The sequence below is a fragment of the Pinus tabuliformis genome, chromosome 9, assembly GCF_031772625.1.
Source record: "Pinus tabuliformis cultivar Carrire ecotype Pingquan chromosome 9, CPIR1, whole genome shotgun sequence".
Classification (NCBI taxonomy): domain Eukaryota; kingdom Viridiplantae; phylum Streptophyta; class Pinopsida; order Pinales; family Pinaceae; genus Pinus; species Pinus tabuliformis.
In genome coordinates, this window is record NC_142307.1 from 12010333 (window position 1) to 12036303 (window position 25971).

The 25971-nt window shown below is 39.0% G+C and overlaps 1 protein-coding gene across 1 annotated transcript; it reads right to left on the reverse strand.

Moving 5' to 3' along the window:
• Positions 1-497: 497 nt before the first annotated feature.
• Positions 498-25971, reverse strand: LOC149146872 (Ribosomal protein L3 family protein). The gene is made up of 2 exons (XM_089445684.1): positions 25184-25971; positions 498-1148 (listed from the first exon to the last, which is right to left on the reverse strand). The coding sequence occupies exons 1-2, from the start codon at positions 25800-25802 to the stop codon at positions 859-861; spliced, it is 909 nt and encodes a 302-aa protein (XP_089301810.1). The 5' UTR covers positions 25803-25971; the 3' UTR covers positions 498-858.

Below are 25971 nucleotides of genomic sequence, written 5' to 3' on the forward strand. Positions count from 1 at the left end.
TTACTGAAGTGGATCACAAAATAGAATGAGTTTTTTAAAATAAAATTAAATTTTGAAAATAGAGATATCTCAAACTACTTCTCCCATGTTCACACTGAACTTATGCAGAAGTCCAAGCTATTTTTCTCAACAAAACTTAGGGGTAACACAGTCCTTACAAGAGTTTGTTGAGAACAAGCAATCTCCATTGACATTAAATTGTCATAAATGATAAAATTAATTAACTAATTAATGTACAACATCAAGAACAAAAATTCTATTACACGAATGATCAAATAGTTGTTTCCTGGGATAGCATGTCGATGGATAATCCATGCTACTTTGTTACATTTATCCTAGGAAACCATTCATGTATGTCACATTCCATCCTAGGAAACCACCAATATATATACCTTTATTTTGGGCCCTGTAACATAATCATCTTGTCAACGATAGCTTAAAAAAAAATCCCTTCGGATATCTTAAACAACTGCTCATCTTTAACATTACAAAGGAACTTGCAAAAACAACTGCTCATCTTTAACATTACAAAGGAATATGCAAAAAGTAGTGAAGTGGAGTCCCACAATACGAGCTTGCTCATGCATTTCTAATAGAGGTTTTTAAGAAATATGTTTGAAATGAATTCTTAAGCGGCAAGCCCAATGTTTGGTGCCTTGATGGGATTGCATTAATCTGTAACCAAGAAAAGGCTTGGGAAGTAAAGAGAACTGAGATGTACAAAAATACATTGAAGAAAATATTACGTAGCAACTTTATGGGCACGCTTTCATGCAAAAGGAGACAGTGAAGGACTCGATATCTTGACAAAACATTCCACTTATTTCACATCATTCAGGAAACAGTTAGCTAAACCAATTAGTTTTTTGGTATATTCTTGCCCACAATCTTTGCTGGTGTAATTCGTAAAAGATTTCCTGGCTTTCCAGGGAGTGCCCCCTTTATCAGTACTGTCCGAAGTTCGCTGTCTATCTTGACAACTTGTAGCTTACGAATCTTAGCCTTTGTGCCACCCATTCTGCCAGGCATCTTTTTACCTGGGTAAACACGCCCTGGAGTTGTACCAGCACCAATTGAACCTAACTGTCTATGACTTTTGGAACCATGACTCATTGGTCCTCTTCTAAAGTTGTATCTCTTGATTCCCCCTGCAATGAAACAACTTAACATCAATGACTGAAGCTATGTTATTTTAATGCAAACTATCAAGTAATGAGTGCCCATGCTCATGGGCATTGCTGTAGCTCAAAATGACCCTATAATTTATTTATTTTTCACTGCTTCATATTTGCTCAAAAGTCTGCCAGTTTCTTCTCTCTCGAATTTTAATTTTGTGTTCTCATCTCCTTGGTGTAGTTTTGCTTTAAAAATCTCCTTTTGATATGAGCCAAGACCATGAATTATGTGAATATGAGCATATTATAATGTATTACCCAATCAGGGTAAAATACATTATAATCAGGGTATTACCCAGCTCAAAGTTCCACCACAAGTTGAGGTTTGTAGCGGAGGATCGAGCTGGTTGAAGGTTGGGCGAGCTTGGAGCAAATGCAACGTTAGCTGTATCCATAACAGTTTGTAAAGCTGAAGCTGCAGCGAAAGATATTCCACTGTACCGGCATATTGCTGATCTTTCAGGAAATTCAAATTTTGTTTTTCCTGTCCCAGCCTTCAACATAATAGGAAAAAATGTTGGAAATAAATTGGCTTTTCAGCAGTTCATGATTCTACCTATTGGAGCAAGCAGTTTTGGAGAGGAGAGGATTGTGATGTATAAAGAGCTTTGCTCTGAATACCCAGTTGTTTCTATTGAATATACCTTTGATCAGGATGAAAGGGAAAACACAAAGACTCTCACTGGTGTTGCAATTCGTCAGGTTGTTGAAGATGATCCACTGGTGACAAATCTGAAGAGAGTTTCAAAGGGGCTATTAAGGAATGCATATGCAATCCGCTACTTCTCAAGGTTAACCAAATTGGGACAGTGACAGAGGCCATTGAAACAATTAAAATTGAAAAGGATGCAAACTGCAAGGTATGACATCTCATAGAAGTGAGGCCTTCAGTGCTGGAAGGTGAGGCAACTGCTAGAGCCATCCGGTTAGCACAGTTTGTCAACACACCCCTCTATGTTGTCCATTTGAAGAGCATCGATGCACTTGATAAAATTGTTAGGGCTCGTTGATCTGGTCAAAGGGTAATAGGAGAGCCAATAGTTGCCAGGTTAGTCCTTGATGGTTTCAAGCTTTGGGATCTCGACTTCAGGATTCCTTGCAAATATGTAACGAGTCCACCAGTAAGGGAATCTGGACACAATAAAGCCCTTAAGGTTGCTCTTTCAACAGGACTTCTAGAGGTGGTGGGAACAGATCACTGTCCATTCAACTTAACGCAAAAATCAGCAAGGACAAAGATTTTCGAAAAATTCGGAACGGTGTATGTTATCACTCAAAAATGTCCTCTTTGCTGTGGGAGAGAAATTCCTAAAGTAACCTTTACAAACCAACTTACACATTGAAGGCTAGCCCCTTCAATCCAAAGAGGGCTCTCTTTGATAGCCTAATCACTAAACTTAGCAATTGACTGTACATTCACACAGTGGCTAGATCTTCAGTTGAGTTGTGTTGAGATAGGGTTTAGTTGGGCATTAGGGAGATAGTTCATTGGGCAATGGAGTCAACAAGCTAGGGTTTATGGCAACTTACCAAGATACTGGTTGTCTGATCAGGATTCACAAAGGCAAGGTAGATGCCACATCCAGGACATTTCAAATCGTCGGTGTAGCTAAAAGAGAAAAATAGGAAAACAGTCCACTACAGTAGGACATATGAAATGAATTCTAACAATAGCTTTAAAAGATAGGAGTGCAAATATTTGAATCTATGAGACTGAGCATCAAAAACAAGGATGAATTTTGTAACATTTATTCTCGTTCAAATATTAGAATACATTACATTCAAATGATATTACAAAGAAGGAAACAATGAAACATGTAGAAAATACACAGTAAGAGATACCTTCACATGAACCTTTGTTTCACTGATCAAAATCTACTGATCTTGGCAAACTATAGATTAATAAAGCCTTCAACACACAGACAATAGTTATCTTTTCATCAAAAACCAACCCTTGTTCCTCCTTTTACATTTAATTTATTGAAATACTACATAGGTTTCAAATCAACAGTTTGTGGAAAGTATTAATTACAATAATCCTCAAGATCCAAAAGAAATGGATTTGAAACCTCTTGACAGAGCTTTAGTAAACTGTTTGAAATAATCAAGGAGATGATTAGATCTGATCCCCAAGTCGAATTGATGAGGTGGCTCATCAATAGCTATCTGTGAGTTTATTTAAAAAAAATGGCGAATTCTTGAAAAATGGGGTCCAAAGATAAATTCGGATCTTCCAAACCATGATGTTTGTTGTAAAACTGAAAGAGCTTTTTGTAAAGCATCGCGTTCACAACAAAAACCTCTTTTGGTTTTTTTAAATTCATCACCACCTGTATAAAAACTGTGTTTGAAAACAATGACTAAAACAGGAAAAAACAAAATAACAATATCTGGAAAAATAGGCCTCAAACATTCCTCTGTAGTTTCCAAACCATGATGTATGGGTAAAATCTAAAAGAGGTTTTCTGAAATCAGCTCGTTCCCAACAAAAACCTTTTTTGGTTTTTTAAATTCCTTTTCAACTGTTCCGAAATTGTGCTTGAAGACGGTGACTAAAACAGGGAAAGACAAAGTGCTGTCATTTCTCCTTCTTGTTGACTATTTGACCAAAACCATAGGAACCTGATGTGCATGCCCTAAATCTGCATAAAACCTTGATGATATATGTATTTGGCCCTGGAGTATACTAACTCGACTGTCAAAAGGATCCAGCGAAGCCTGATGTAGTAACTTAGTCAAAATTAGGGTTTTACTGCAAAATTAAATTCCCCTGTTCTTGGCTCAAGATACTACTTCACCAAAAAAGCAGAATTGTTTATTCTTCCATGGCTTTAGCAAATTGAGAAAGCATGCTCAATTTGTCTTGGTTTGCTCTTGATCTTGTAACCCTTTTACCTCTTTACTGCATGTCTTTGCTGACTGTTATTATTTCCTGTTCCTTTGCTTATGCAGATTATGTTTTCCTCTTATGTTTTCCTCTTTTTTGTGGCTCTCTTCTTACCTTTGGAAGATTTTGTATCTTCCTTTTCATTAATTATTACTTTCTCCTTTAGCTTAGAGTTGATTTTTGCCTTTAAACCCAGTCTTAGTTTGTTTGTGGGACGAGCATGTGGTTTTCTGCAGTAAACCCTAGGCTATGTTTCTATTTCTTCATCACCTGTTTCCATTTTTTGTTTGCCTTTTTCACTTTTTGTTGTTGTATGCTTTGCCTCCTCTTCTTCTAGCATTTAAAGCGCCTGCCTTCACAAGTGAAAAAGAGTTGCACAGTCCTGAGAGCGTTAGACCATTCAGGCTTCAGCATGTTTTGGGGGACTCCTACGTTCCAGTCTTGGTTATGACAGTCTTCCTTCAAGAAAAAGTTCAAGTCCACATTTTGTCCCCTTTGTTTTTTAAACCATCATTCACCCTTAGAAGGCGAACATGTGGCCTCCGCAATGGATTCCTCGGTGACTAGAAACTGTAGGGTTCTAATTCGGGTTGTACTGCCATCAAAAGAGTATATGAAGTCGCGACACCAACTTAGGTTGTGTCCATTGAAGCGCTAGAATATTGATTCCCAGCCTGCAGTTTGGAACAGAGCCAGCATTTGTAGATAAACTTCAAAGTACATTCCATCAGGCTCAAAATGCTTCACATGACCCGATCTTCCCATCTTGCAGATGTTTCTGACGCTGCAAATATTTCCTCAACCTTGAAATCCCCTAGTCAGACGCTGCAAATATTTCCTCAACCTTGAAATCCCCTAGTCAGACGCTGCAAACCGTTCTAGAGCCTTCCTGCGCACTGTAAACAAAATTTTTGGGTTTGCTGGAAATTACCATTTTAGGGTAAACTGGGCATTTTAGGGTTTGATTTTAAACTTCTTTTTTGGGCTTTAAAATGTAGCTAGTTGTCACATCAAGGATGAAAAGGGATAGGGCTTTGTGAAAAACCACTTAGGGAGTTGAAATGATAGGTTTGGCAGCTCAAAAACCTAACTTTAAATTTTTTCGGTGAGCGCTACGAAAATATTTCGTAGCGCCAGTTGTAGGTTTGCGATAGACTAATTTTGCTGCGAAAAACTTAGGATAAACTTATAGGTGAAAAGACTTGATTAGACATGTCCCTAGGCTTCTATAGCAATTTACACAAAAAAATTAATAGGCCCTTTACATAACCGTGACTTTGCAATATGAGTTGATAAGCATATCCTTTGGACCTTTAGGGAAAGGTGCAAACGTGGTGCTAATAGTCTAAATGGAAGGATGCACTTAATTTGGGAAATAATGGTGAACTCTTGTCAAATATCAATCATGGATTATGTGCGTATAACTAGTACAGCAACATAGATATTCAATATATATCCAAGGAAAGAGGCAATTCTCCCCAACTCAGATGCAGACATAATCATAATGAATCCAAATGCAAAATTTATGTTGAGAATTCAATAAGGCAATAAGTAGGTTAGTTCTCTTAACTTGATAATTGTTTGTGTTACCTTTCTACTTATTAGTTGTGTTCCTTATTATTACAATGTGTGATACATCAAACAGCTACCAAAACAATAAGAACAGTGACACAGTATATAGGTTGCAAGTTAGGGCCAAAACCCCTCCTCTTGAGGGGAAAACCCGTAAATCTCTTCTCTTCTTATAGATTCTTCAATTAATGAATACCATGACCTAGTGACTCCGACAAATACCCTCCAAGATCAAGATCAACTTGGACCTTTGTTGTAGTGACTTCGACCTCCCACTATAGATCCGAAATTTTGGCTCACAGCAACTACTGCAACTGTTGCTACTTCTCTTGGAGACTTTGATCTCCCTCGAATAGCCTTTTCCTCCCTTCGCTTGCCCTTCCTTGAGTCTTAGGGCTAATGGGACACCCTAAGAGACCTTTGCTTGCCTTTCCTTCTCTTCTTCTTCCAAGATCGAACCAAAAGATAGTCCCAACGCAGAAACCCTAACTTCAACCTTCTCAAGAGAGAGAGAGATCTAGCCCAAGCACTTCGACTTCCTCTTCTTCGTACACTCTTCTTCCACTTCTTCTCTTCCTCTTCTTCGTATAGAATGAGATGAGTGAATGTGTCTAATGGAGGCCGAGCTTCTCTCTATATATAGGCTCTTCCAAGGGGTAGACGTGGCTCTTCATGTGGGCCGACTTGACAGCTCCTTAAGCCGACTTGATCTTGGAGGTATTTCGACACTTTAAAGACAAAATAATTTTTTCTTTACAAGATACAAAGTGCCCATAGGGTCTTCAATATATGACAATGGCTCTAACCTAGGACAACCCTAGAAGCCGTCAATGGGTGCTTGACCTATAAAATAAAAGAACTTGAGCATGAAACCCATGCACTAATAATAATTTCTTTTCATTTTATTATTTACAAAAATACATTTCATACTTATGAAGGTCGAACCTAGTTACACATTCTTCAACACTCCCTCTTAAGTAGGGAGGTATTCATAAGAGGTACATGGTCATTCTCAAACTGAAGAGATCTCATAAAAAGAGTCAGATTGGTAACCCATTTGTTTAGCATCATATTCATCAGCATTGTTACATAGCAAGGCCTTGACTAATAGCTCTATCCACATGATCAGAGCACAATGCTAGCGAGATCAATGATCCATATACACCAAAATCATTGTCTCTCAAAGCATATACTCCACTCGAGTGTTCACAAAGTATGACCTTCCATTGGACTATTCTTCTATTGGGTAGCTAATCCTCCAAGAACATCGGTCCATGACTACTCTTGTCTTGAATGCCCTACCACATTCTCAAAGAGTATCGAATGCCAGATGGTTACCCAATCCTCCATTATTTCTTCGCAAGCGAAGACAAGAATGTAGTGTCTATCTCTCCCTCTCAATTAGGGAGGATATATCAACCAAACCAAGCTTGTCTCTTAAGTATACAAGCTTCTTGTTTGGAAGTGATTTCGTTAATATGTCAGCTACCTGCTCATCAGTGGAGATATATTATAGTTGCAACAAACCATTTCGTACTAGCTCTCGAATATAGTAATACTTGTTGTTTATATGCTTTGTCTTTCCATGAAACACCGGATCTTCAAACAAACGTATACAATTGGTGTTATCACAAAGTATCACTGTAGGGTTCACTGGTCCTTCAAACAAGTCAGATAACAGCTTCCTCAACCATATTGCTTCTCTGCTTAATTCATAGGCTGCAAGGTATTCAGCTTCAGCACTACTCAAAGCAATTGTGTCTTTCTTTCTACTCATCCATGAGACCATGGAGGATCCCAAACTGAAACATCCTCCTGTAGTGCTCCTTCCATCTTGCTCACTACCTCCCCAGTCGGAATCTGTATATCCAATCAGTTGGACATCATTTCTTCAGTCATACTTCAGACAATAGTGGATGGTTCCTTGCAGATATCTCAGAATATGTTTTGCTGCCACCCAATGATCATGCTTCGGCTCCACTTGGAATTGACTAAGAACATTTACTGCAAAGCATATGTTTGGTCGAGTGTTCACCAAGTACATCAATGAGCCAATGAATTGCCTATACTTGGAAGGATCCACAGGGCTAGATTCAGAACTTCTTAGTCTCTTCAAGTTAGTGATCATCGAAGTAGTCATAGGTTTGCAGTCCATCATGTCAAATCTTTTCAGTATCTCGATCACGTACTTTCCTTGACCCAAGAAAACTTCATTAGGTCCTTGCCAGACTTCTAGTCCCAAGTAATAATGCATCAACCCGAGATCTTTCATGTCAAATTCTGCTACCAATAGCTTCTTACATTCTTCAATTCGTCCTTCTACACCGGTCAAGAGAAGATCATCGACATATAGAAGAATAATTACAGGTTCTCCATCTACAACCTTGATATAACGGTTTGAATTAGTAGAACTTTTCGTGAAGCCCATTCCTTGTAGGTATGCATCCATTCTAGCATACCATGCCCTTGGTGCTTGCTTGAGGCCATATAATGCTTTCTTCAATCTACAAACATATGCCTTTTCTGTCTTTAACTTCGAATCCCAAGGGTTGCTCTATGTAGACTTCTTCATCTATTGTGCCATTCAAAAACGCAGTCTTGAAATCTATTGAAGAAAGTGTAACTAGGTTCAGTCTTCATAATGACATGATCTTTGTAAATGATGTAATAAAGATAATAAATTATTTTTGTATATCTTGCTACATGGGTTTCATGAGCAAGAAGTGTCATAGGTCAAAATACTTCTTCTTCATGTCTTTAGGATTTTATTTATATGTCAAAGAGTCATGTCATGTATTGAGAAGCTCTTTATGAGCCTATGTGTAATGTACTCTAGTCTACAAAATGTGTAGAAGCCCTCCAAAGACCAAGCATAATCCTCCAAGAAGTCTGCAAGCAAAAACAAGAAGGAATTCTTTATGTCAACACAAAATAGAATTAATTGGATAAATGGAAGTCAAGTCGGCTCAAGGAAATAGACATATCGGTTCACAAGTATAAGTCGGCTCAAAATAGGAGCACACACTACTATAAATACCCGTCTAGGGTATCCGCAAATGATAGGAACAGAACTCGAAAATTCTCTCTGAAATTTCGCATATACAAGGAGCAGGTCCGCATTGCATTAGGGCATTTGTCTTAGGGCTTGACTGCACCTCAGTTTGGTATTAGGAGTAGTCAAGCTAGTCTTCAGATGCATGGAGCAGAAAAGACTTCGTATTGGTATGAGTTCTGGGCCAGATACATTCTCGGCATAAACATAATTCTTGTAATGACAATCTCAACATTCCTGTGAATAAATCTGCCTCGACATATATACATGCTATCTCAGTTGTCTCAAACATACATGTATTCTCGGCCTAGATGGAAAGTAGATCTCGATGGATCTACGTCATAAGCAGTCAATGTGATAAAAGGAACTTCAAAATCCTTACTATACTTACTGTCTCGACTTAATAAAGATCATGTTGATCCTGAAGGTGGTATCTCAGTCTCGGCATATATATGTATTATTGTTTCGGCATACATTCTTGGTATAATCACGTTGAAGAGAATTTTGGTGATGACTGTGTCTATTGCAGTCTAAGCATAATAAAGAGCAGTGACAAACAAATCAAGAGTTGCAGTCTCGGTATGCTAAAAGGGAGCAGTAAGAAACCATGATAGTTACAATCTTGACATAGTGAAAGAAGTTGTGACAATGATGACAAGGGTGAACAGTCTCGACAAGGATCATGATCTCATAATGTTACACATTATCTCAAGCTACAGTAAGGTGTTGTCACAAGTCATGATCTTGTTATTGAAGATCATAATCTCGATGAAAGGTGCGAAGATCACCTCGGTGGAAATATCAAGGAACTGTCATGGAGCAGATGTTAGAAGCAGTAATGAAGATCTCAGTGGTGGCTTCAATGGTGTAGCAATCATGATGATCTCAGCGGTGTACGAGGAAGAGGATTAATGTCTTGGTCTTGGAGAGGCAAAATGTGTCAAGGGTCATGGTCTTGGTATTCGTCTGTTGGAATCTCTATAAGAAGAATTTTGCATGGGTTTTCCTCTCCAAGAGGGAGAGGTTTTAGTCTTTTTGTTTTGATAGCAGTTTGATGAAGTAATTACACACACTAATAATAATAAGAAGATCAAGATAAGAAGAATTGAAAAAGAACTTCACAAATTTGTTATCATGCTAAGAAGAATCACCTTAATTCGAAATGCCCTAGATTCTTCAACAATTTGGTGGATGTTCCATCCCATCGATGTTGCCAGAGAGACTAATCATTGAATTGTTGTATATCTTAATGTTGGAGCAAATGTCTCTCCATAGTTGATGCCTTCAAGTTGACAGAAGCCTCTAGCCACAAATCTTGCTTGATACTTTATCTATACTTCCATCAGTTGCGTGTTTGATCTTATAGATCCATTTGGAAGTAACCACAGATTTGTCTTCGGGCCTAGGTACAATCTCCCAGACTCCATTCTTCATTATGGATTGATATTCTTCATTCATGGCATCCTTCTGTTCTCGATGACTTATAGCCTCTTCAAAGGAGGATGGTTCTGCTTTTATTAGCTTTGTCATGTATGCAGCATACATAAAATATCTCTTTGGTTTCTTGCTTTCTCTGAATGAGCCTATCATTGCTCCATGACATTCTGCATCAAGTAGTGTAGATCTCAACCAATTAGGTCTTTTCCTTGTTTCAAGAATGACCACAGGTTGAACAGGTTCACTGGGACCTTCTTCTTCATGGTGTGGTTCTTCTTTCCCTTGGTCAACTTCTTCCTTAAATATCAGAAGTTCTTCATCACCAAAGTCTTTGATTTCTTGAATGTTATGCTCTCATCAAATATGACATCACGGTTGACTTCAATGTGATGTCCATCTTTCATGTAGATCCTACAAGCTTTTGATGAGTTGCTATACCCCACAAATATACCCTTCATACCAGAAGGGTCTAGCTTCTTTCATTTGTCCTTTGGAATATGGCTATATACAGGACACCTGAATATCCAGAGATGGTCTATAAATGGCTTCTTTCCAGTGAACACTTCTTCCGGAGTTTTGTTGTCTAGAGATCTGTGGGGACTTCGATTTTGAATGTAGACAGTTGTCTTCATGGCTTCTCCCCATAGAAACTTACGTAGATCTTGATCGTGTAACATTGCCTTTACACTTTCTTCAATGGACCTATTCTTTCTTTCTAAAACTCCATTTTGTTCGAGATTATATGGGACTATCAACTCCCTCTTAATCCCAGATTCCTTACAAAATGTTATAATCTCTTTGGATGTATATTCTCCTCCATTATCATATCTTAGTATCATGATTCCCCTTTTTGTAAGGTTCTCCACTTCAACTTTGAATTCTTGAAATTTTGTAAATATTTCATCCTTGGTTTCCATTAAGTAAACCCAGGTCTTTCTTGAATGGTCATCTATATATGTGACATAATATAGATGTCCTCCAAGAGATTTAGGAGTCATAGGACCACATACATTGAAATGAATGAGATCCAAGATTTCTTTTGACCGTGAAGCACTGCTTCCAAAAGGTCTCTTGATATTCTTACCCAATGCACATCCCTTGCAAACACCTTCATGATCTTCCTTAGGAATTCCATCTCCTATAGAACTTAGGATTGGAAGGATTTTGAAATGTAGATGACCAAATCTTCGATGCCAAAGTTCACATAGGCTGATTTCAATGTGAACTAGGGCTTGGGCCACCAGAGATACTAATATGTAGAGTCTTCCTTCTCGGATGCCAATGACCTTGGCTTTATTTATATTTGAGTCTTTTCCCCAGACAATAGCCTTTCCATCAATGAAGGCTATTCTATCACCCTTATCTTCTAGACTTGAAATAGAAAGTAAATTCTTATGCAAACCTGGAACAAATAGAATCTTGTTGAGGTGAATGTTGCTTCCATCTTCTAGCTTTATGGAGGTTGATCCAATGCCTTTCATGGGATAGCTCTTGTTATCTCCAAGTTCCACTGAATAAGCGGATTTTCCTTTTGATAAGGTCTTCAATCGGTTGGAGTGGCCAATCATGTGCCTTGATGCACCACTATCAATTACCCAAACGTCTTCATCTTGAAATGTACCAGAGAGAGCCGAGAAGAGACCTTCATCCCTTTCTTTGATTGATACCTTCTTTGTAGAGAATAAGAAATTCCATGCTACCTTAATGCCTTTCTTGAGATGACTTGAAATCTTCTTGATGAACTTCTTCACTTTAGATCTTCATGATGCCCTTAAATGACCTTAGCTCTGATACCATGTTGAGAATTTAATAGGGCAGTAAGTAGGTTAATTCTCTTAACTTGATAATTGTTTGTGTTACCTTTTTACTTATTAGCTTTATTCCTTATTATTATAGTGTGCGATACATCAAACAGCTACCAAAACAATAAGAACAATGACACAGTATATAGGCTGCAACCCAGGGCCAAAACCCCTCCTCTTGAGGAGAAAACATGTAAATCTCTTCTCTTCTTATAGATTCTTCAATTGACGAATACCATGACCTAGAGACTCAGACAAATACCCTCCAAGATCAAGATCAACTTGGCCTTATGATGTAGTGACTTCGACCTCCCACTGTAGATCCAAAATTCTAGCTCACGGCAATTGTTGTAATTGTTGTTGTTTCTCTTGGAGACTTTGATCTCCCTCGAATAGCCTTTTCCTCCCTTCACTTGCCCTTCCTTGAGCCTTAGGGCTAATGAGACACCCTAAGAGACCTTCGCTTGCCTTTCCTTCTCTTCTTCTTCCAAGATCGAACCAAAGATAGTCCCAGCGCAAAAACCCTAACTTCGACCTTCTCAAGAGAGAGAGATCTAGCCCAAGCACTACAAGTTCTTCGACTTCCTCTTCTTCATACCCTCTTCTTCAACTTCTTCTCTTCCTCTTCTTTGCATAGAATGAGATGAGTGAATGTGTCTAATGGAAGACGAGTTCCTCTCTATATATAGGCTCTTCCAAGGGGTAGACGTGGCTCTTCCTGTAGGCTGACTTGACAGCTCATTAGGCCAACTTGATATTGGAGTTATTTCGACACTTTAAAGGCAAAATAATTTTTTCTTTACAAGATACAATGTGCCCATCGGGTCTTCAATATATGACAATGACTCTTTAACCTAGGACAACCCTAGAAGCACTCAATGGGTTCTTGACCTATAAGATAAAAGAACTTGAGCATGAAACCCATGCTCCAATAATAATTTCTTTTCATTTTATTATTTACAAAAATACATTTCATACTTATGAAGACCGAACCTGGTTACACATTCTTCAACAACTCAGATGAGAGATAATCATACTAAATCCAAATGCAACATTTCAAGTATCTGCCAAATCTCGCCACTCAAAGATAGACACAAACGTCTAAGAAGGTTGGGAAGGAAAGGGTAAAATTGAAGTTACAATTTCAAGAGGTAAAGTTGTTTGGAACGTGACAGAAAATGAGCAAAGCATCAAATTGACAGTTCATATTCAAACTTGGACCCACCCTGTGCTCATCCGAAGTTTAACCTTTCATGACATGGCAGACACAGGTGAAGTTTGCAAAACCACCAGCCCCCCTCCTCCTTCCCCTCCGGTTACCCTTATGGTTTCTACAATACCATGCTATGGCATGGAAGCTTCTCAAAACTCTTAGCCACATGTTTTACAAGTGCAGCGATGTTAATATTCTCCATTCAGCTACGTCTCTATTGGCTTACAAAGAACATTTTGAGCACAACACCTTGATGGTTTTCAAAACAGCTAGAGCCTCCTCCCTAAAACAGCTATGTCAATGCCTTTATGAACAAGAAAAGCAGAGGCTTAGAGATGAAAATAAGATTCTACAAGCTTAATGCTTGAAGCGAATTGTTAGAGTCATTTCAGGACTGCTAGTGTTGTTGGTGGAATCATCCCACGCAGAGAAGTCTCAACAACCTCTTCCTCCGACCATTGTTTGTTGAATGGAAGATGTTGGACCAAATCATTATATCCTAGGCGACCAATGTATATGTGTGGACAAAAGAATGTAGTGCCAATTCTCCAGATTATGGTCCAGCTCCATCAAGTGCTCCTTCGTAGTGCCATGCTACTTTTGACTCTGGAGGGATTCTAATTTCAGTTATGGCCTCTGTTATCTGTTTCATTAGATTGCATTTTGGGTGTGTTCTCGTCCATTTTAAAGGTCACGAAGAGATAATGTTACAATGGATCATTCCTACAGTGGACCGTTCCTTCCTAGGGTCTTAAAATGTATGTTTTCTTGATGTATCAGGAATGGCATTGGTAACTCTGCATGACTCTCTTGGAAGGTCTAAGATTCATGTTCCATTTGTTTCTCGAGTGCGCAGGGGATGCTCAAGGAAAATTTTACATCCTTTTTGAAATATAATCGTAATGGAATAGCTGACAAACTTGTAGAGAAAGTGTTGACACCTAATCATAGGGATTCGGTGAACAACTATAATTAGTGTAAATAAATAATAGAGAAAATGGAGAGTCATCAGGAGATGAACTGAACAGTCACTCCCTCTTGTATATAATAATGAACAACCAGAATGAATAATACGATTACATTTGAGGAGTTACCTCCTGGTCTGACATGATATCAGAGCCACCACCATTTTTGGCTTCTCTCTCTGCTCTGTAACTCCCTTCTGCCTATGTTCTGCCCATTTTGCAGAACTGACCTCTTGCAACCACTCCACAGGTGTGCCTCTCTCAAGAATTCGATAACCGTTCTGCAAGTTTTCCCCTCTCTCGCAACTGCTGCCCCTCTCTGGCAACTGCTGCAAACGTTCGGCTGGTAATGCGAGGTATTTTTCTCTGTTCATATATTTTATTTATAAATCACAGTCAATTAGTGTTGAGCGTTAATACTAAATTTAAAACCTTTCCTTAAGCACCTTTATTAAAAGTATGAATTAAGCACGTGGATGGTATTGATAAGTGGGAAGCAGTATCTCGCACGCCTTAAAGGCTGTAAACGGTATTCCTAAAATTCACGCGATTAACCTTAGCGGGCGACACATAGCACGGGAAAACCACTTTTCTCACGCGTTCTCGACCTGATATCGATTGTGCAAGATTTCACACGAGATTGCGCAACAATCATTCGATTGCACGAGTCACAGCGACGGTGGAGATCGTCCAGGTTAGTTGGTGAGCGGACGACACAATATCCGTTGGATCTGGAGAAGTGAGATCAATGGTGCGAATTGAAGCACTTGATAAAAGGAGAAGTCAACGAAGGACGGACAGTGATTGGTCAGATAAGCGAGACCCTAAGGGGGAAAATCCACGTATAGAACCGGATTTAAGAAGATCCACAGTGATCATGCGGGAACTTGCAAGCAAGTTACCTCGGCTAGCGGACCCGATAAAATCATTAAAAAGAGTTTAAGGTTCAGAGCAATGTTTTAAAACTCCGACTCCGACTCCGACTCGGCCGAGGATCGACTCCGACTCCAACTCCGACTCGGCCGACTCGATTTCAATGACTCGGTCGTTGTAAAAAATACATTAAATATTTATTTTTTTAACAAAAAAAAATAATTTTAAAGATTTTAAACATAATTTTAAAGATTTTCATTCATGTTTCCAAACACACAGCATTATAATATAGATGGAAGACAACATATGATCAAAGTAGGCTCATGAACCAATCCATTATATCAAAATGGCACCCAGTGCACTATCCAATGGCAATACATAGTCAATTGTCATACATGATCAAAGACTCAAAACAAAAAACACATAAACAAGGAGGCTAGAAATGGCCTCTATAACAAAAGTACACTGTGACCGGACTCCAGTACTAGTACTACTGGCTAGTAGCTACTACCAGAGGAGCCAAGATCATGTCGATCAATCTTTGGATCATCATCAGAGTCAGACAGGGGGCCCCATGGCTCCTCCTCATCATCATCATCTCCAACTGCAACTGTAGAAGTGGTAGCATACCACTAGCAGGCTGTGCAACTGCAGCAGATGCAAGCTGAGATAGAGTAGATATGCGGCTGCGCTTCTGTCGTGGCTGAGCAGAGGAAGCACCTGCAACTGGAGTCCTTGCTGACTGTGAGATTGAGGCTGGTGGATCAGGGTCTGCATTCAACTGAACAGCATGTTCAAGTTCAACTGATGCCTCGATATCTAAATCTAAATCAAGATCCTCATCAGGATCAAACTCTACTGGACGACTCTCCACTACTCAATCTGATGTTGGATCAATGTCTTCCAACACAATGGGATCTGAATCAGGTCTTTTGTTCAGCAATTGGTTTCCTCTGAGCCGGAGGTTGTATTGGACATAAACTAGATCATTTAACCGTTTTTGATCCAAACGGTTTCTCCTCTTTGTGTGAATCCTCTCAAAGACAGACCAATTGCGCTCACACCCAGTTGCACTGCAAGTTTGACTCAAAATACGAATTGCAAACCTTTGCAATTCAGGACAATGGCCACCAAAGGCCTCCCACCATTGTGCTGCAAAAAACATAGGAGTGTAATGAGTTAGCTCAACAAAATTACAAATTATATCTAACTTTCAAATTATAAACGATTTAACAAACTTTAAAAAAATAAATAAAACTATTAAGAATTTGAAAATTGAAATTTTTGTTTACCTGGCTCATCTGCTTCTCTTGCAATCTTTGCTAGGTTCTTCCCAAAGGTACCCGAGGCATTGCTGAAGGTTGTGACCTGTCGGTGTATCTCCAGCTGATCAAACTCCAATGGGATCATGCGATCAATGCAATCAATCAATCCATCTCTGACCTCCCCCCTCAAAGCTCCTGAATCCTTAGCTTTATAATGATACCGTGGGTTCAATAAATACCCAGGTGCATGTATAGGGCAATGGAGTTGATTGTTCCATCTTTCATCAATGATTGCCCAAATGGGCCCACACTTTGCCACTCTATCCTTGTATACCGTCTTTATTTGCTCCTTTGCTTGATCCATAGCCTCATAAATGAAGCCCATAGCCAACCTTTCCCCATCCACCAACCGCAACACCTTAACTAGTGGCTCAGCAAGCTTCACAATCTCTGTTGCCTTTCTCCAAAAAGTTTCTTCATAGACTTCCTTTTTCAATTCTTTTCCTTCCGGTTTGTTAGACCAATTGCTTTGATTCCATTCATCACTGGAAAACATCTTTTGCAAGTTTCTATGTTGGGAAAGCATAGATTGCAATGTCAAAAAATGAGTAGCAAATCTAGTGATGGCAGGCCTAATAATACCCTTGCCCCCACTATGTTTCCTCATGAGACTCAAAATCAATGAATGATTGTAGATAAATTTTGTTATGCTTTTGGCATGATCTACAGTGTTTTTGACCCAATCTATTTTTCCAATGTCCTCAAGCATGAGGTCTATGCAATGTGCAGCACATGGGGTCCAAAAGATGGTCTTGTGTTTTTCCTCTAACAATTTACCAGCAAGAACATAGTTAGAGGCATTATCTGTGATGACTTGAACAACATTAGCCACCCCCACCTCCTCAACACCCTGATCCAATAGTTGAAACAAGTGGTCGTCTTTTACCTTATCAGATGCATCAATTGATTTTAAAAACATGGTTCCCCATGGGCAGAAGACAAGAAAGTTTATGAAGGTACGGTTTCTTTAATCAGTTCATCCATCTGACATGATGGTACATCCTGTTCTTGCCCTTGAGTCCTTGAACTCTTTCAAATACTCATTAATGCATTGAATTTCTTTCTGCAAATGATACCCCCTTAGCTCATGCATAGTAGGGCCTTTGAAGCCTTTTCCAGCAACATGTATGGCATCAAAAATAGGCTCATAATATAGTGAACGGGAAGCATTGAAGGGGATATCAGCATCATACCACCATCTAGCTATGTACTCACAAGCAGTCTCTCTCAATTCTTTCTTCCAATGGTCATCTAAAGTGGGCTGCATTTGAATTTTACTAGCTTGAGGACCATGTGCATCTGATGGAGAGGAGGGAGTGAAATAACTTTTGATAGTCATATCACATTTTTTCATTCTACCCTTTCCCTTATCTTGAACAGAACCAAAAGATGGAGGAACATATCGAAAAGGGTTGGATGCATCAGTATGAGGGATAGAGGAAGAACCCTCAAAATCATAATGGGGGTTGGTAGCCATCATTTTTTGTATCTCCCTCTCCCTCCCAATTTCAGCCTCTAACTCTCTTTGCCTAGTCTTATCTTCTTTAAACTTCTCAAAGCTGGCTAACAATTGCTTCCTAATCTCCCCAATCTCTAGTGAGGCACATGGAGTAATTTGGCCTCTAATCCCCGCCAAGTGTTGTTTCAGTCTATTAATGCCCCCAGGACCTTCCTTAATTTTCCTATGGCAAAATTTGCAATGCATTTCACTATCAACCATTTCAGCATATGCCCAAGCAGGATCTCTTGCTCTAGGTGCCATTTTTTTACTAGGAAATGAAAGCAAACAATCTGAAAATGAAAAAAAAAAACATTGATTCAATGTTCATTTCTTTGACAAAAAACACTCTCTAGTCTTTCTAGATATGCACCTAAAATTTAATAAGCAACAACAAATTTGTAGAGGTGAAAAAAAATACCTCCAGGCACAAACTGCCTCCTCAAGCTTGCTCCAAGAATCAGCGCCTCAATGCTGCTCCAAATGGCTGCCCAAGAAGCTCCTCACTCCAGCAACAATGCTTGCCCAAGACTCCTCACTGTTGCTCCAAAAACAAGCTCAAGAACTGCTCACTAACTCTCAAAGAAGTTCTCACTCAAATGCATGAGATAGTTGTGAGAGAATGAGAGCATTTGAATGTGTTAAATAGGGTTTGGGAGGGGGAAATGGACCCCAAATAACATTTAACTAATTCATAAAACACATTGGAATCCAAACCAATCAGCAAACACTTCAAAATTTCATTAAAAAAATAATAAATTGTTGTTTTGATGGGGTTACGGGCCACTATTTATGACTCAGCCGAGTCAATACGAAAACGGCCGAGTTGGCCGAGTCAGCCGTGACTCGGCCAACTGAACCGTTTCCTCCACTGAGTCACAAATCTAGGCAATGAAACGGATCAACTCGGCCGTTTCCGTTTCAAATCGGCTGAATTTTAAAACATTGGTTCAGAGTGATCGGACCGTCCATTTAATGGGTAATCGGACGCATATCGCATCGAAAGATGCATGTGAGTTAATTTAAATTTCAGACACACTAAGGTTTTATACAACAGGATTAAAACCTCGTTGAGTTCCAGCCATCACAACGGTTCGTTGGTTGATTGATCGGACGATAATCGCATCACAACATGCATATAGGTTAACATTTCTGGCGGATGCGAAATGATCATAAAGGAGATTAAATTTATTTGGGTTCCGGTCATAAACATTAAAGAAATCGTGTTCATTCCGGCTGTGATAAATAAATTAATAAAATGTTGTGGGCCCATAACCCACAGGTCCGCGAATTGTGTAAAGATGCAACTTTGTTGATGAGGTTACAAAGTTAACCAGTAGTCGAATTACAGACTACCACCTCATTTTCGTCAACCTCCTGCGTCATTTTTTTACTAACAGAAGAGCGATTTTTTTACACAGTACATATTTTTAAAATGCACTCATTGATATCTGTTGTTGGAATGGTTCTCAATGGGAAGGAGAACTATCCTGAGTGGTCTCGGAAAATCCAACACACTCATTTTTAATGAATTGTGGAAAGTAGTGTGTGTTGGAAACAGAGACAGAGCCAGAACAGCCTACCTCAGACAAGGAATTCGCCATTTGGGAAAATAAGAACAGCAAGGCTTATGCATTGATTGCAGCATCAGTAAATGAAGAGGTAAGTCGCCATATTTCGCCATTTTCAAATGTTTTCGAAGCCTTACAAAAACTGAAGGAACTCTATGACTCACACTCTACACTTGAAGTTGTTCAACTCATGATTAAATTGTTCACCCTTGAATTACAAAATAATGATCATCTTGCTCTTGCATCAGAAGTAAAATCTATTATGCATGATATCAAAGTCACTAATGTTAAACTAGACATTCCTATGATAGCTTTTCTCAAGGCACTTTATCCCACTTACTCAAATTATCTTGAGTCATTGCAAACAAATGGAAACCTCAAAGATATTACCTTTGACTCCCTTGTGAAAAAATATGTTGAAAGAGAGAAAGCTTTTGGGAAGAAGACAGCTCCTCAGTCTTCTGAAGAGGCTGTGTGCCTTGCACATAGAGAGAAGAATCTTGCTCAAAATTCTTCGAGAGGAAGAGGTGGTCGAAGAGGAAGAGGAAGAAATTTCAGAGGCAAGGGGGGCAGACACTCTCAAGGAGAAAAGTCAGATTTGCACTGCATACACTGCAAAAGAGATGGATCACATGATGCATTCACATGCAAGTTGCCTGGGGACAGAATTGGGCATGAAAGAAACCAACCCAAAGGTAAAACTAATGACAAAGAGAAAGGTATAGCACCTGAATCCGCTCACTATGTTGTGGCACAATGTAATATTGGAGTAAATGAAGACTTATTTAATGCTTCACTTGCTTCTTGGAAAAATGATTGGTTGTTTGATTCAGGAGCAACTTGTCATATGACTTTTAGAAGAGATTTTTTTGAAGAATTTACTGACAATGTTGATGGAGATGTATACTTTGCAGACAAATCAAAACTCAAGCCATCAGGGCTTGGTACAATCAGGGTTAAATTGCTTGGTCTTTCAGACTTTCTTCTGCATCCTTGGTCTAGATCCGCCAACAAGGACACTCCATTCATATGTTTGATGGCAAGCTTGAGGTGAGAAAAGCATCAAACCACTCACTTGTCATGACGGGGATAGAAGAAGAAAGGCTTCTCAAGCTGCAGGGTACCTCTGCTTGTACACAAAATTTCTCATACAATTCTCATTATGAAGAAGGTACATTTCCATCAAGTTTATTATGGCATGCTAGATTTGGACACTTGAACTATGACAGCCTCCAGAAAAATGGTGTTACTAGTTTGCCTACAATTCCTAGGAAACTTAAGTAATGTGATGCTTGCATTCTAGGAAAGCATAGCAAACAGTGTTTTCATGATTCACATTCCAGAGCACATAGAAAACTTGAACTCATTCATTCAGATTATGTGGTCCAATTCCTGTTCCTTCTGCAAATGGAAATAAATATATGATGACATTTATTGATGACTACACCAGAATGTATTGGGTTTATTTATTGAAGAACAAATCTGATGCTTTTCAAACATTCAAGAACTTTCATACATGGATTGAAAATGATGCACAATCTCATATTGGCTCTATTCGCTCTGATAATGGAAAAAAATACACTTCAAATGAATTTGAAAACTATCTTCGCCAACATGGGATCAAACATCCAACAACTATGCCTTATAATCCCCAACAGAACGGAGTAGCTGAAAGAATGAATAGGACAATCTTAAATATGGTGCGCTCCATGATGTTTTTCAAAAATGTAAAAATTATGTTTTGGGTTGATGCAGTTCTATGTGTTGTATATGTAAAGAATAGATGCCCATCTAATGCTATTAGAAACAAGACTCCTTATGAAATGTGGTATGGGCACGATCCTTCGGTAAAGCATCTTAGGGTCTTTGGTTCCACATGTTATGCCTTGATACCAAAGGTACATAGAAACAAACTTGGTGCAAGAAGTCGTAAGTGTATTTTCCTGGGGTACTCAAACACCTCCAAAGCATATCGTCTTTATGATGAAGTCAATAAAAAGTTTGTTGTATCTAGAGATGTAATCTTTCTTGAATCATCCAAAACTGACAATGTTGTTGAGCGGCAACTTGATCGCTTAGATAGATTCGCAAATGCAAAATCATTTCAAGAATTTGACAATCAGATTCCATATCTTGAAAGGGGGATTCCTATACTAGATCAACCTGTGGAATCTTCTTCTGAAGCACTCTCTCCCCCGCATGAAACTCCAACAATGGATGATACTTTGAGTGATGTGATTGACAGAATTGGGAGACTCAATCTTGATTCAGTCCCAACTCAATCAACGGAGCAGCCTGGATCATCTCAGAAAGGTTCCCCAAAGTGGTTGACAAAGACACTTGAAAGTGTTCATCTTGATGAGGTTGGAAAGATAGGAACTAGAAATTCAACCCGGCAAAATGGAGGTGATGTAGATGACTCTAATTCACCTGTTGATATGGATGTTTCTTATGATTGTGAATTGAATTTGTCTACAGATTTTGAACCAACTTCCTTCAAAGAAGTTGCTTCTCATGATGAATGGAAAGAAACAATGCAAAAGGAGTATGATGCCCTGATAAAGAATGGCACTTGGACGCTGGTTGATCCTCCATTGGGAACCAAACCAATTGGCTGCAAGTAGGTCTACAAGAACAAGTATAAAGTTGATGGCTCACTTGACAAGCACAAAGCCAGGCTTGTGGCAAAAGGTTTGGCACAGAAGGAAGGGGTCGATTATGAGGACACTTTTTCCTCCACAACAAAATGGGCTACCATCCGGACAGCCTTTGCCCTAGCAGATCAGAACGGTTGGAAAGTCCATCAAATGGATGTAAAAACTACTTTCTTGAATGGAGATCTAAAAGAGAATTTTTTTATGTCCCAAACTGAAAGATTTGATGTAAAAGGACATGAACATAAAGTATGCAAACTTGTGAAATCCTTGTATGGCCTCAAACAAGCACCGCGAGCCTAGTATGAAAAGCTAACCGAGCATCTTCTGAAACTCAATTTCAAACATTATGATCTTAATGATGCAACTTTGTTTGTCAAGAAGGTTGGTAGAACAGTTGTATATCTTGTGGTATATGTAGATGATCTTTTGATGACAAGGAACAATGAGAGCTACATTGCATCCATAAAGAAGGAATTGAGGAAAGGTTTTGAAATGACTGATTTGGGCTATGTTCATTACTATCTTAGTATTGAAGTAACTCAACATCTGAAGTCCATATTCCTTTCTCAAAAGAAGTACATTGGAGATCTGTTGAATAGGTTTGGCATGACTAAATGCAATCCTTTGACTACTCCAATGGAACAAAACTTAAAGCTCACATCCATTGAAGGAAAAAAATTTGAGGATGCAACAAAGTATAGACAGCGTGTAGGAAGTCTCAACTACCTAACTACTACCAGACTAGACATTTCGTTTGTTGTTGGAATCCTCTCCAGGTTTATGCAAAAGCCTTGTGAGGGACATCGGTCTGCTCAAGACTTTGGAAGACTTATACACAAGTGGGCAACTTCAACTTGATTGGATACTCTGATTCAGACTTCGATGGAGACAAAGAAACTAGGGTATCTACTTTGGGTTATGCTATGAGTCTTGGATCAGGAGTTGTCTCTTGGAGATCACGCAAACAATCAGTTCCAGCAGATTCCACAACAGAGGCAGAATATGTGGCAACAACTGAGGCAACAAAAGAAATTGTGTGGCTCAGGAAAATTCTGGAAGATTTGCAGGTAAAACAAGTACAATCGACTCCACTCATGATTGACAATACCTCGGCAATAAAGTTGGCCAAGAACCCAAAGTTCCATGATTGAATGAAACACATCAATACAAAATATCATCTCATTCGACATCATGTTGAGGCCAAAACAATCCATCTTCGCCATTGTTCCACTAATGAGCAGATTGCAGACATCTTCACCAAAGCGCTTGGAAGAGAAAAGCTTGAAAGATTTAGAACGATGCTTGGACTCACCAACATCCCTTCAAATTAAGGGGGGCAATGTTGACACCTAATCATAGGGATTGGGTGAACAACTGTAATTAGTGTAAATAAATAATAGAGAAAATGGAGAGGCATCGGGAGATGAATTGAACAGTCACTCCCTCTTGTATATAATAACGAACAACCTGAATGAATAATACAATTACATTTGAGGAGTTACCTCCTGGTCTGACAGAAAGTTTTATTAGTGCGACCTGCACGTTATGATGGGGATGGTGCAGAAATGAAATGGAGCACTAGGGTTTCATCTAGTTCAGTTGAGCAAATTGTCGATGAGAACAACCAAAATGATGAAAATATGTTGCTTCCAATCAGCACAAAGGATCAATCATCCCTCTGATCCTCTCGACTATGATAAGGAAGAAAATAATTCAGATCACTATCTTGCAACCAACAGCGAAATTGGAGACTCGAAGGAAACATCACCGTGCCTCAAGAAGATGATTCAACTGACCTCTGTAATTTGACAGGGAAGTTGGGTCAAGAATGCCCAAATTTGACCAAGTTACATGTTGCTTCTTCCCATTTAAAACACTTTGTGGTATTTGCACTAGCTTTAACAATTTGCAATTGCTAAACTCGAGTGGATCGAGCACCAGTGAAAGGGGAATTGGTATTATATGTAATGTATTTTCAGGGGCCAATTCTTGCATCAAAGACACAGGTTTCTTCTTGATGTTTATCGAGTCAGCATCCTAGGGAGAACCATCAAATTCTACACCGAATGCTATGGAATGAAGTTGTTAAGACAAAGAGACATTCCCTAGGAGAAATACCATAGTAACACGGGTACAGTTCCCAGGGATTGGAGAGCACGTACCCCACGCTCCCGCGTTCCTCAGAGTTGGTAGGAAACTTTAAAAATCGATAGCGGCATCAAAGGGTACTTTGGAGCTTTTCGGGAGCTTCACTACAATAGATTTTGGCATTTCGGGTACCTATTTTAAGCATGTTTTCACCTTTCGAGTACCTATTTTGAGCAGAGAAGGTATCATTTGTTTATTTTCTAAGTGATACATGACAGGTCTAGGGCTGGACTGCATGGGCTTTGTAAAGCGACAGAGAAGTAGAGATGTAGAAAATGTTTCAACAAAATATAGACAGTTGCCAGTCATTCCATGGCAGCGTCTGTTGCAAATCATGAAGTTCAACAATTGCAAATAAGTCTACTTTCTTGAAGTCTATCTTGAAGCTTTAATGATAAGATTCAACAAATTACAGTGATGGTCAAAAATAGAAAGAGTAGCATGTTAGTCAGTTTCATTTTATAAATTTCCAAACTTGAATTTCGAAGTCAAATATAATATAGTGTTGCATGAAATCACATAATAATCAAGTAATAATAGCCTTTTTTAGGTTTAGGAGTTCCGCATGTTTCTTTGCTGGCAAGAAATTTCATTGGCAAATTGTATTTTAACTTTTTTTCTGACAGGTAGTGTTTCAAAGTTCAATCTTTTACATATTTCATTGCAAAATAAAATTTAAGAATGGAAATAAATTAATTATTTTATTTTTATTTTTTATATATATTAAATTTAATATATTATACTATTATCACTCCCAACTTGAGCCGGATACTTGTTCCCGTACCCGCATACATAAAACTAACTCGTGCAACACACAGAAATACTCAAATTTCTCTCAAATGCTTTCCTTAGATATGTAGATATGGATTGGAGGACTCCCATTTTGTTTTGGAGTTGACATATAACTATGTAGTCAAAAGTTACGATATTAGCACAGGGTTTGGAAACTTTCCTACAAATTTTCAAAGAGGAAAGAAACAAAAAAAGGGGGCTTTAGTTAGAGAGTACCCTGAAATCCTTTTCCAATAGAGTTTCCAGACACATCCACCAGATCTCCCTCCTTGAACAGCTCGTCGAACTTCAAACTTTGGTTGAGTTCAAATCCATCCACAGAAGTTAACCTGAATTCCTGTAAATGCCTCATAGGAATGGTCCCCACCTTATTGAGATGACCCATCTCAGGCTTAGTGAGCTTCTTATCCCTAACTCTCCTGTAACCTACTTGAACAGCTTCGTACCCATCTGTTGCTTCTGTCTTAATCTGTGTAACAATATTTCCCTCATGAAAACCCACCACAGTCACAGGGACATACTTACCACCAGGCTCGAAATATGACATCATCCCCAACTTGGTGCCCATTACTCCAACCCCTGCATCATATGAGACCATTGAAATGACTCCTCTGCGGCCTGTTGATGAAGATGGTACCCTGCAATCTCTTATTGGAAGGATAACTGCAGACCAAAAGTCTGAAATTCGGTGACTTCCTAAGGGCAATCCAGCCTTGAGACCTCGTTGAAATGAAGGAATGGCTATCTGAGATGGGGATGAGGTGCCCATGTAGACTTTTGTGATGGCAAGTGAAGAAATCGCTGACGCCGAGTGCACTGCCATTGAAGCTGCCATGACTCCAAAGAAGATAAAAATAGTGCAATTTTTGTGTTGCCTCTATATATTAACAGAGAGAGGTTGGCTAATCATCTCATGAAGTTATCATTTAAAACTTGCAAAATTAGTCCCCCGAGTGGATAAGATCCGTGGTCCTGGCGATAAAATTCACAGATAATTTTATTGG

Excerpts from the sequence above, each read along its gene's own strand:
- LOC149146872 (XM_089445684.1), bottom strand. The coding sequence starts at position 25,802 with ATGGCAGCTTCAATGGCAGTGCACTCGGCGTCAGCGATTTCTTCACTT. Across the intron at positions 1,149-25,183 it reads TATTGGAAAAGGATTTCAGG|GGGGAATCAAGAGATACAAC; the intron begins GTACTCTCTAAC and ends GTTTCATTGCAG.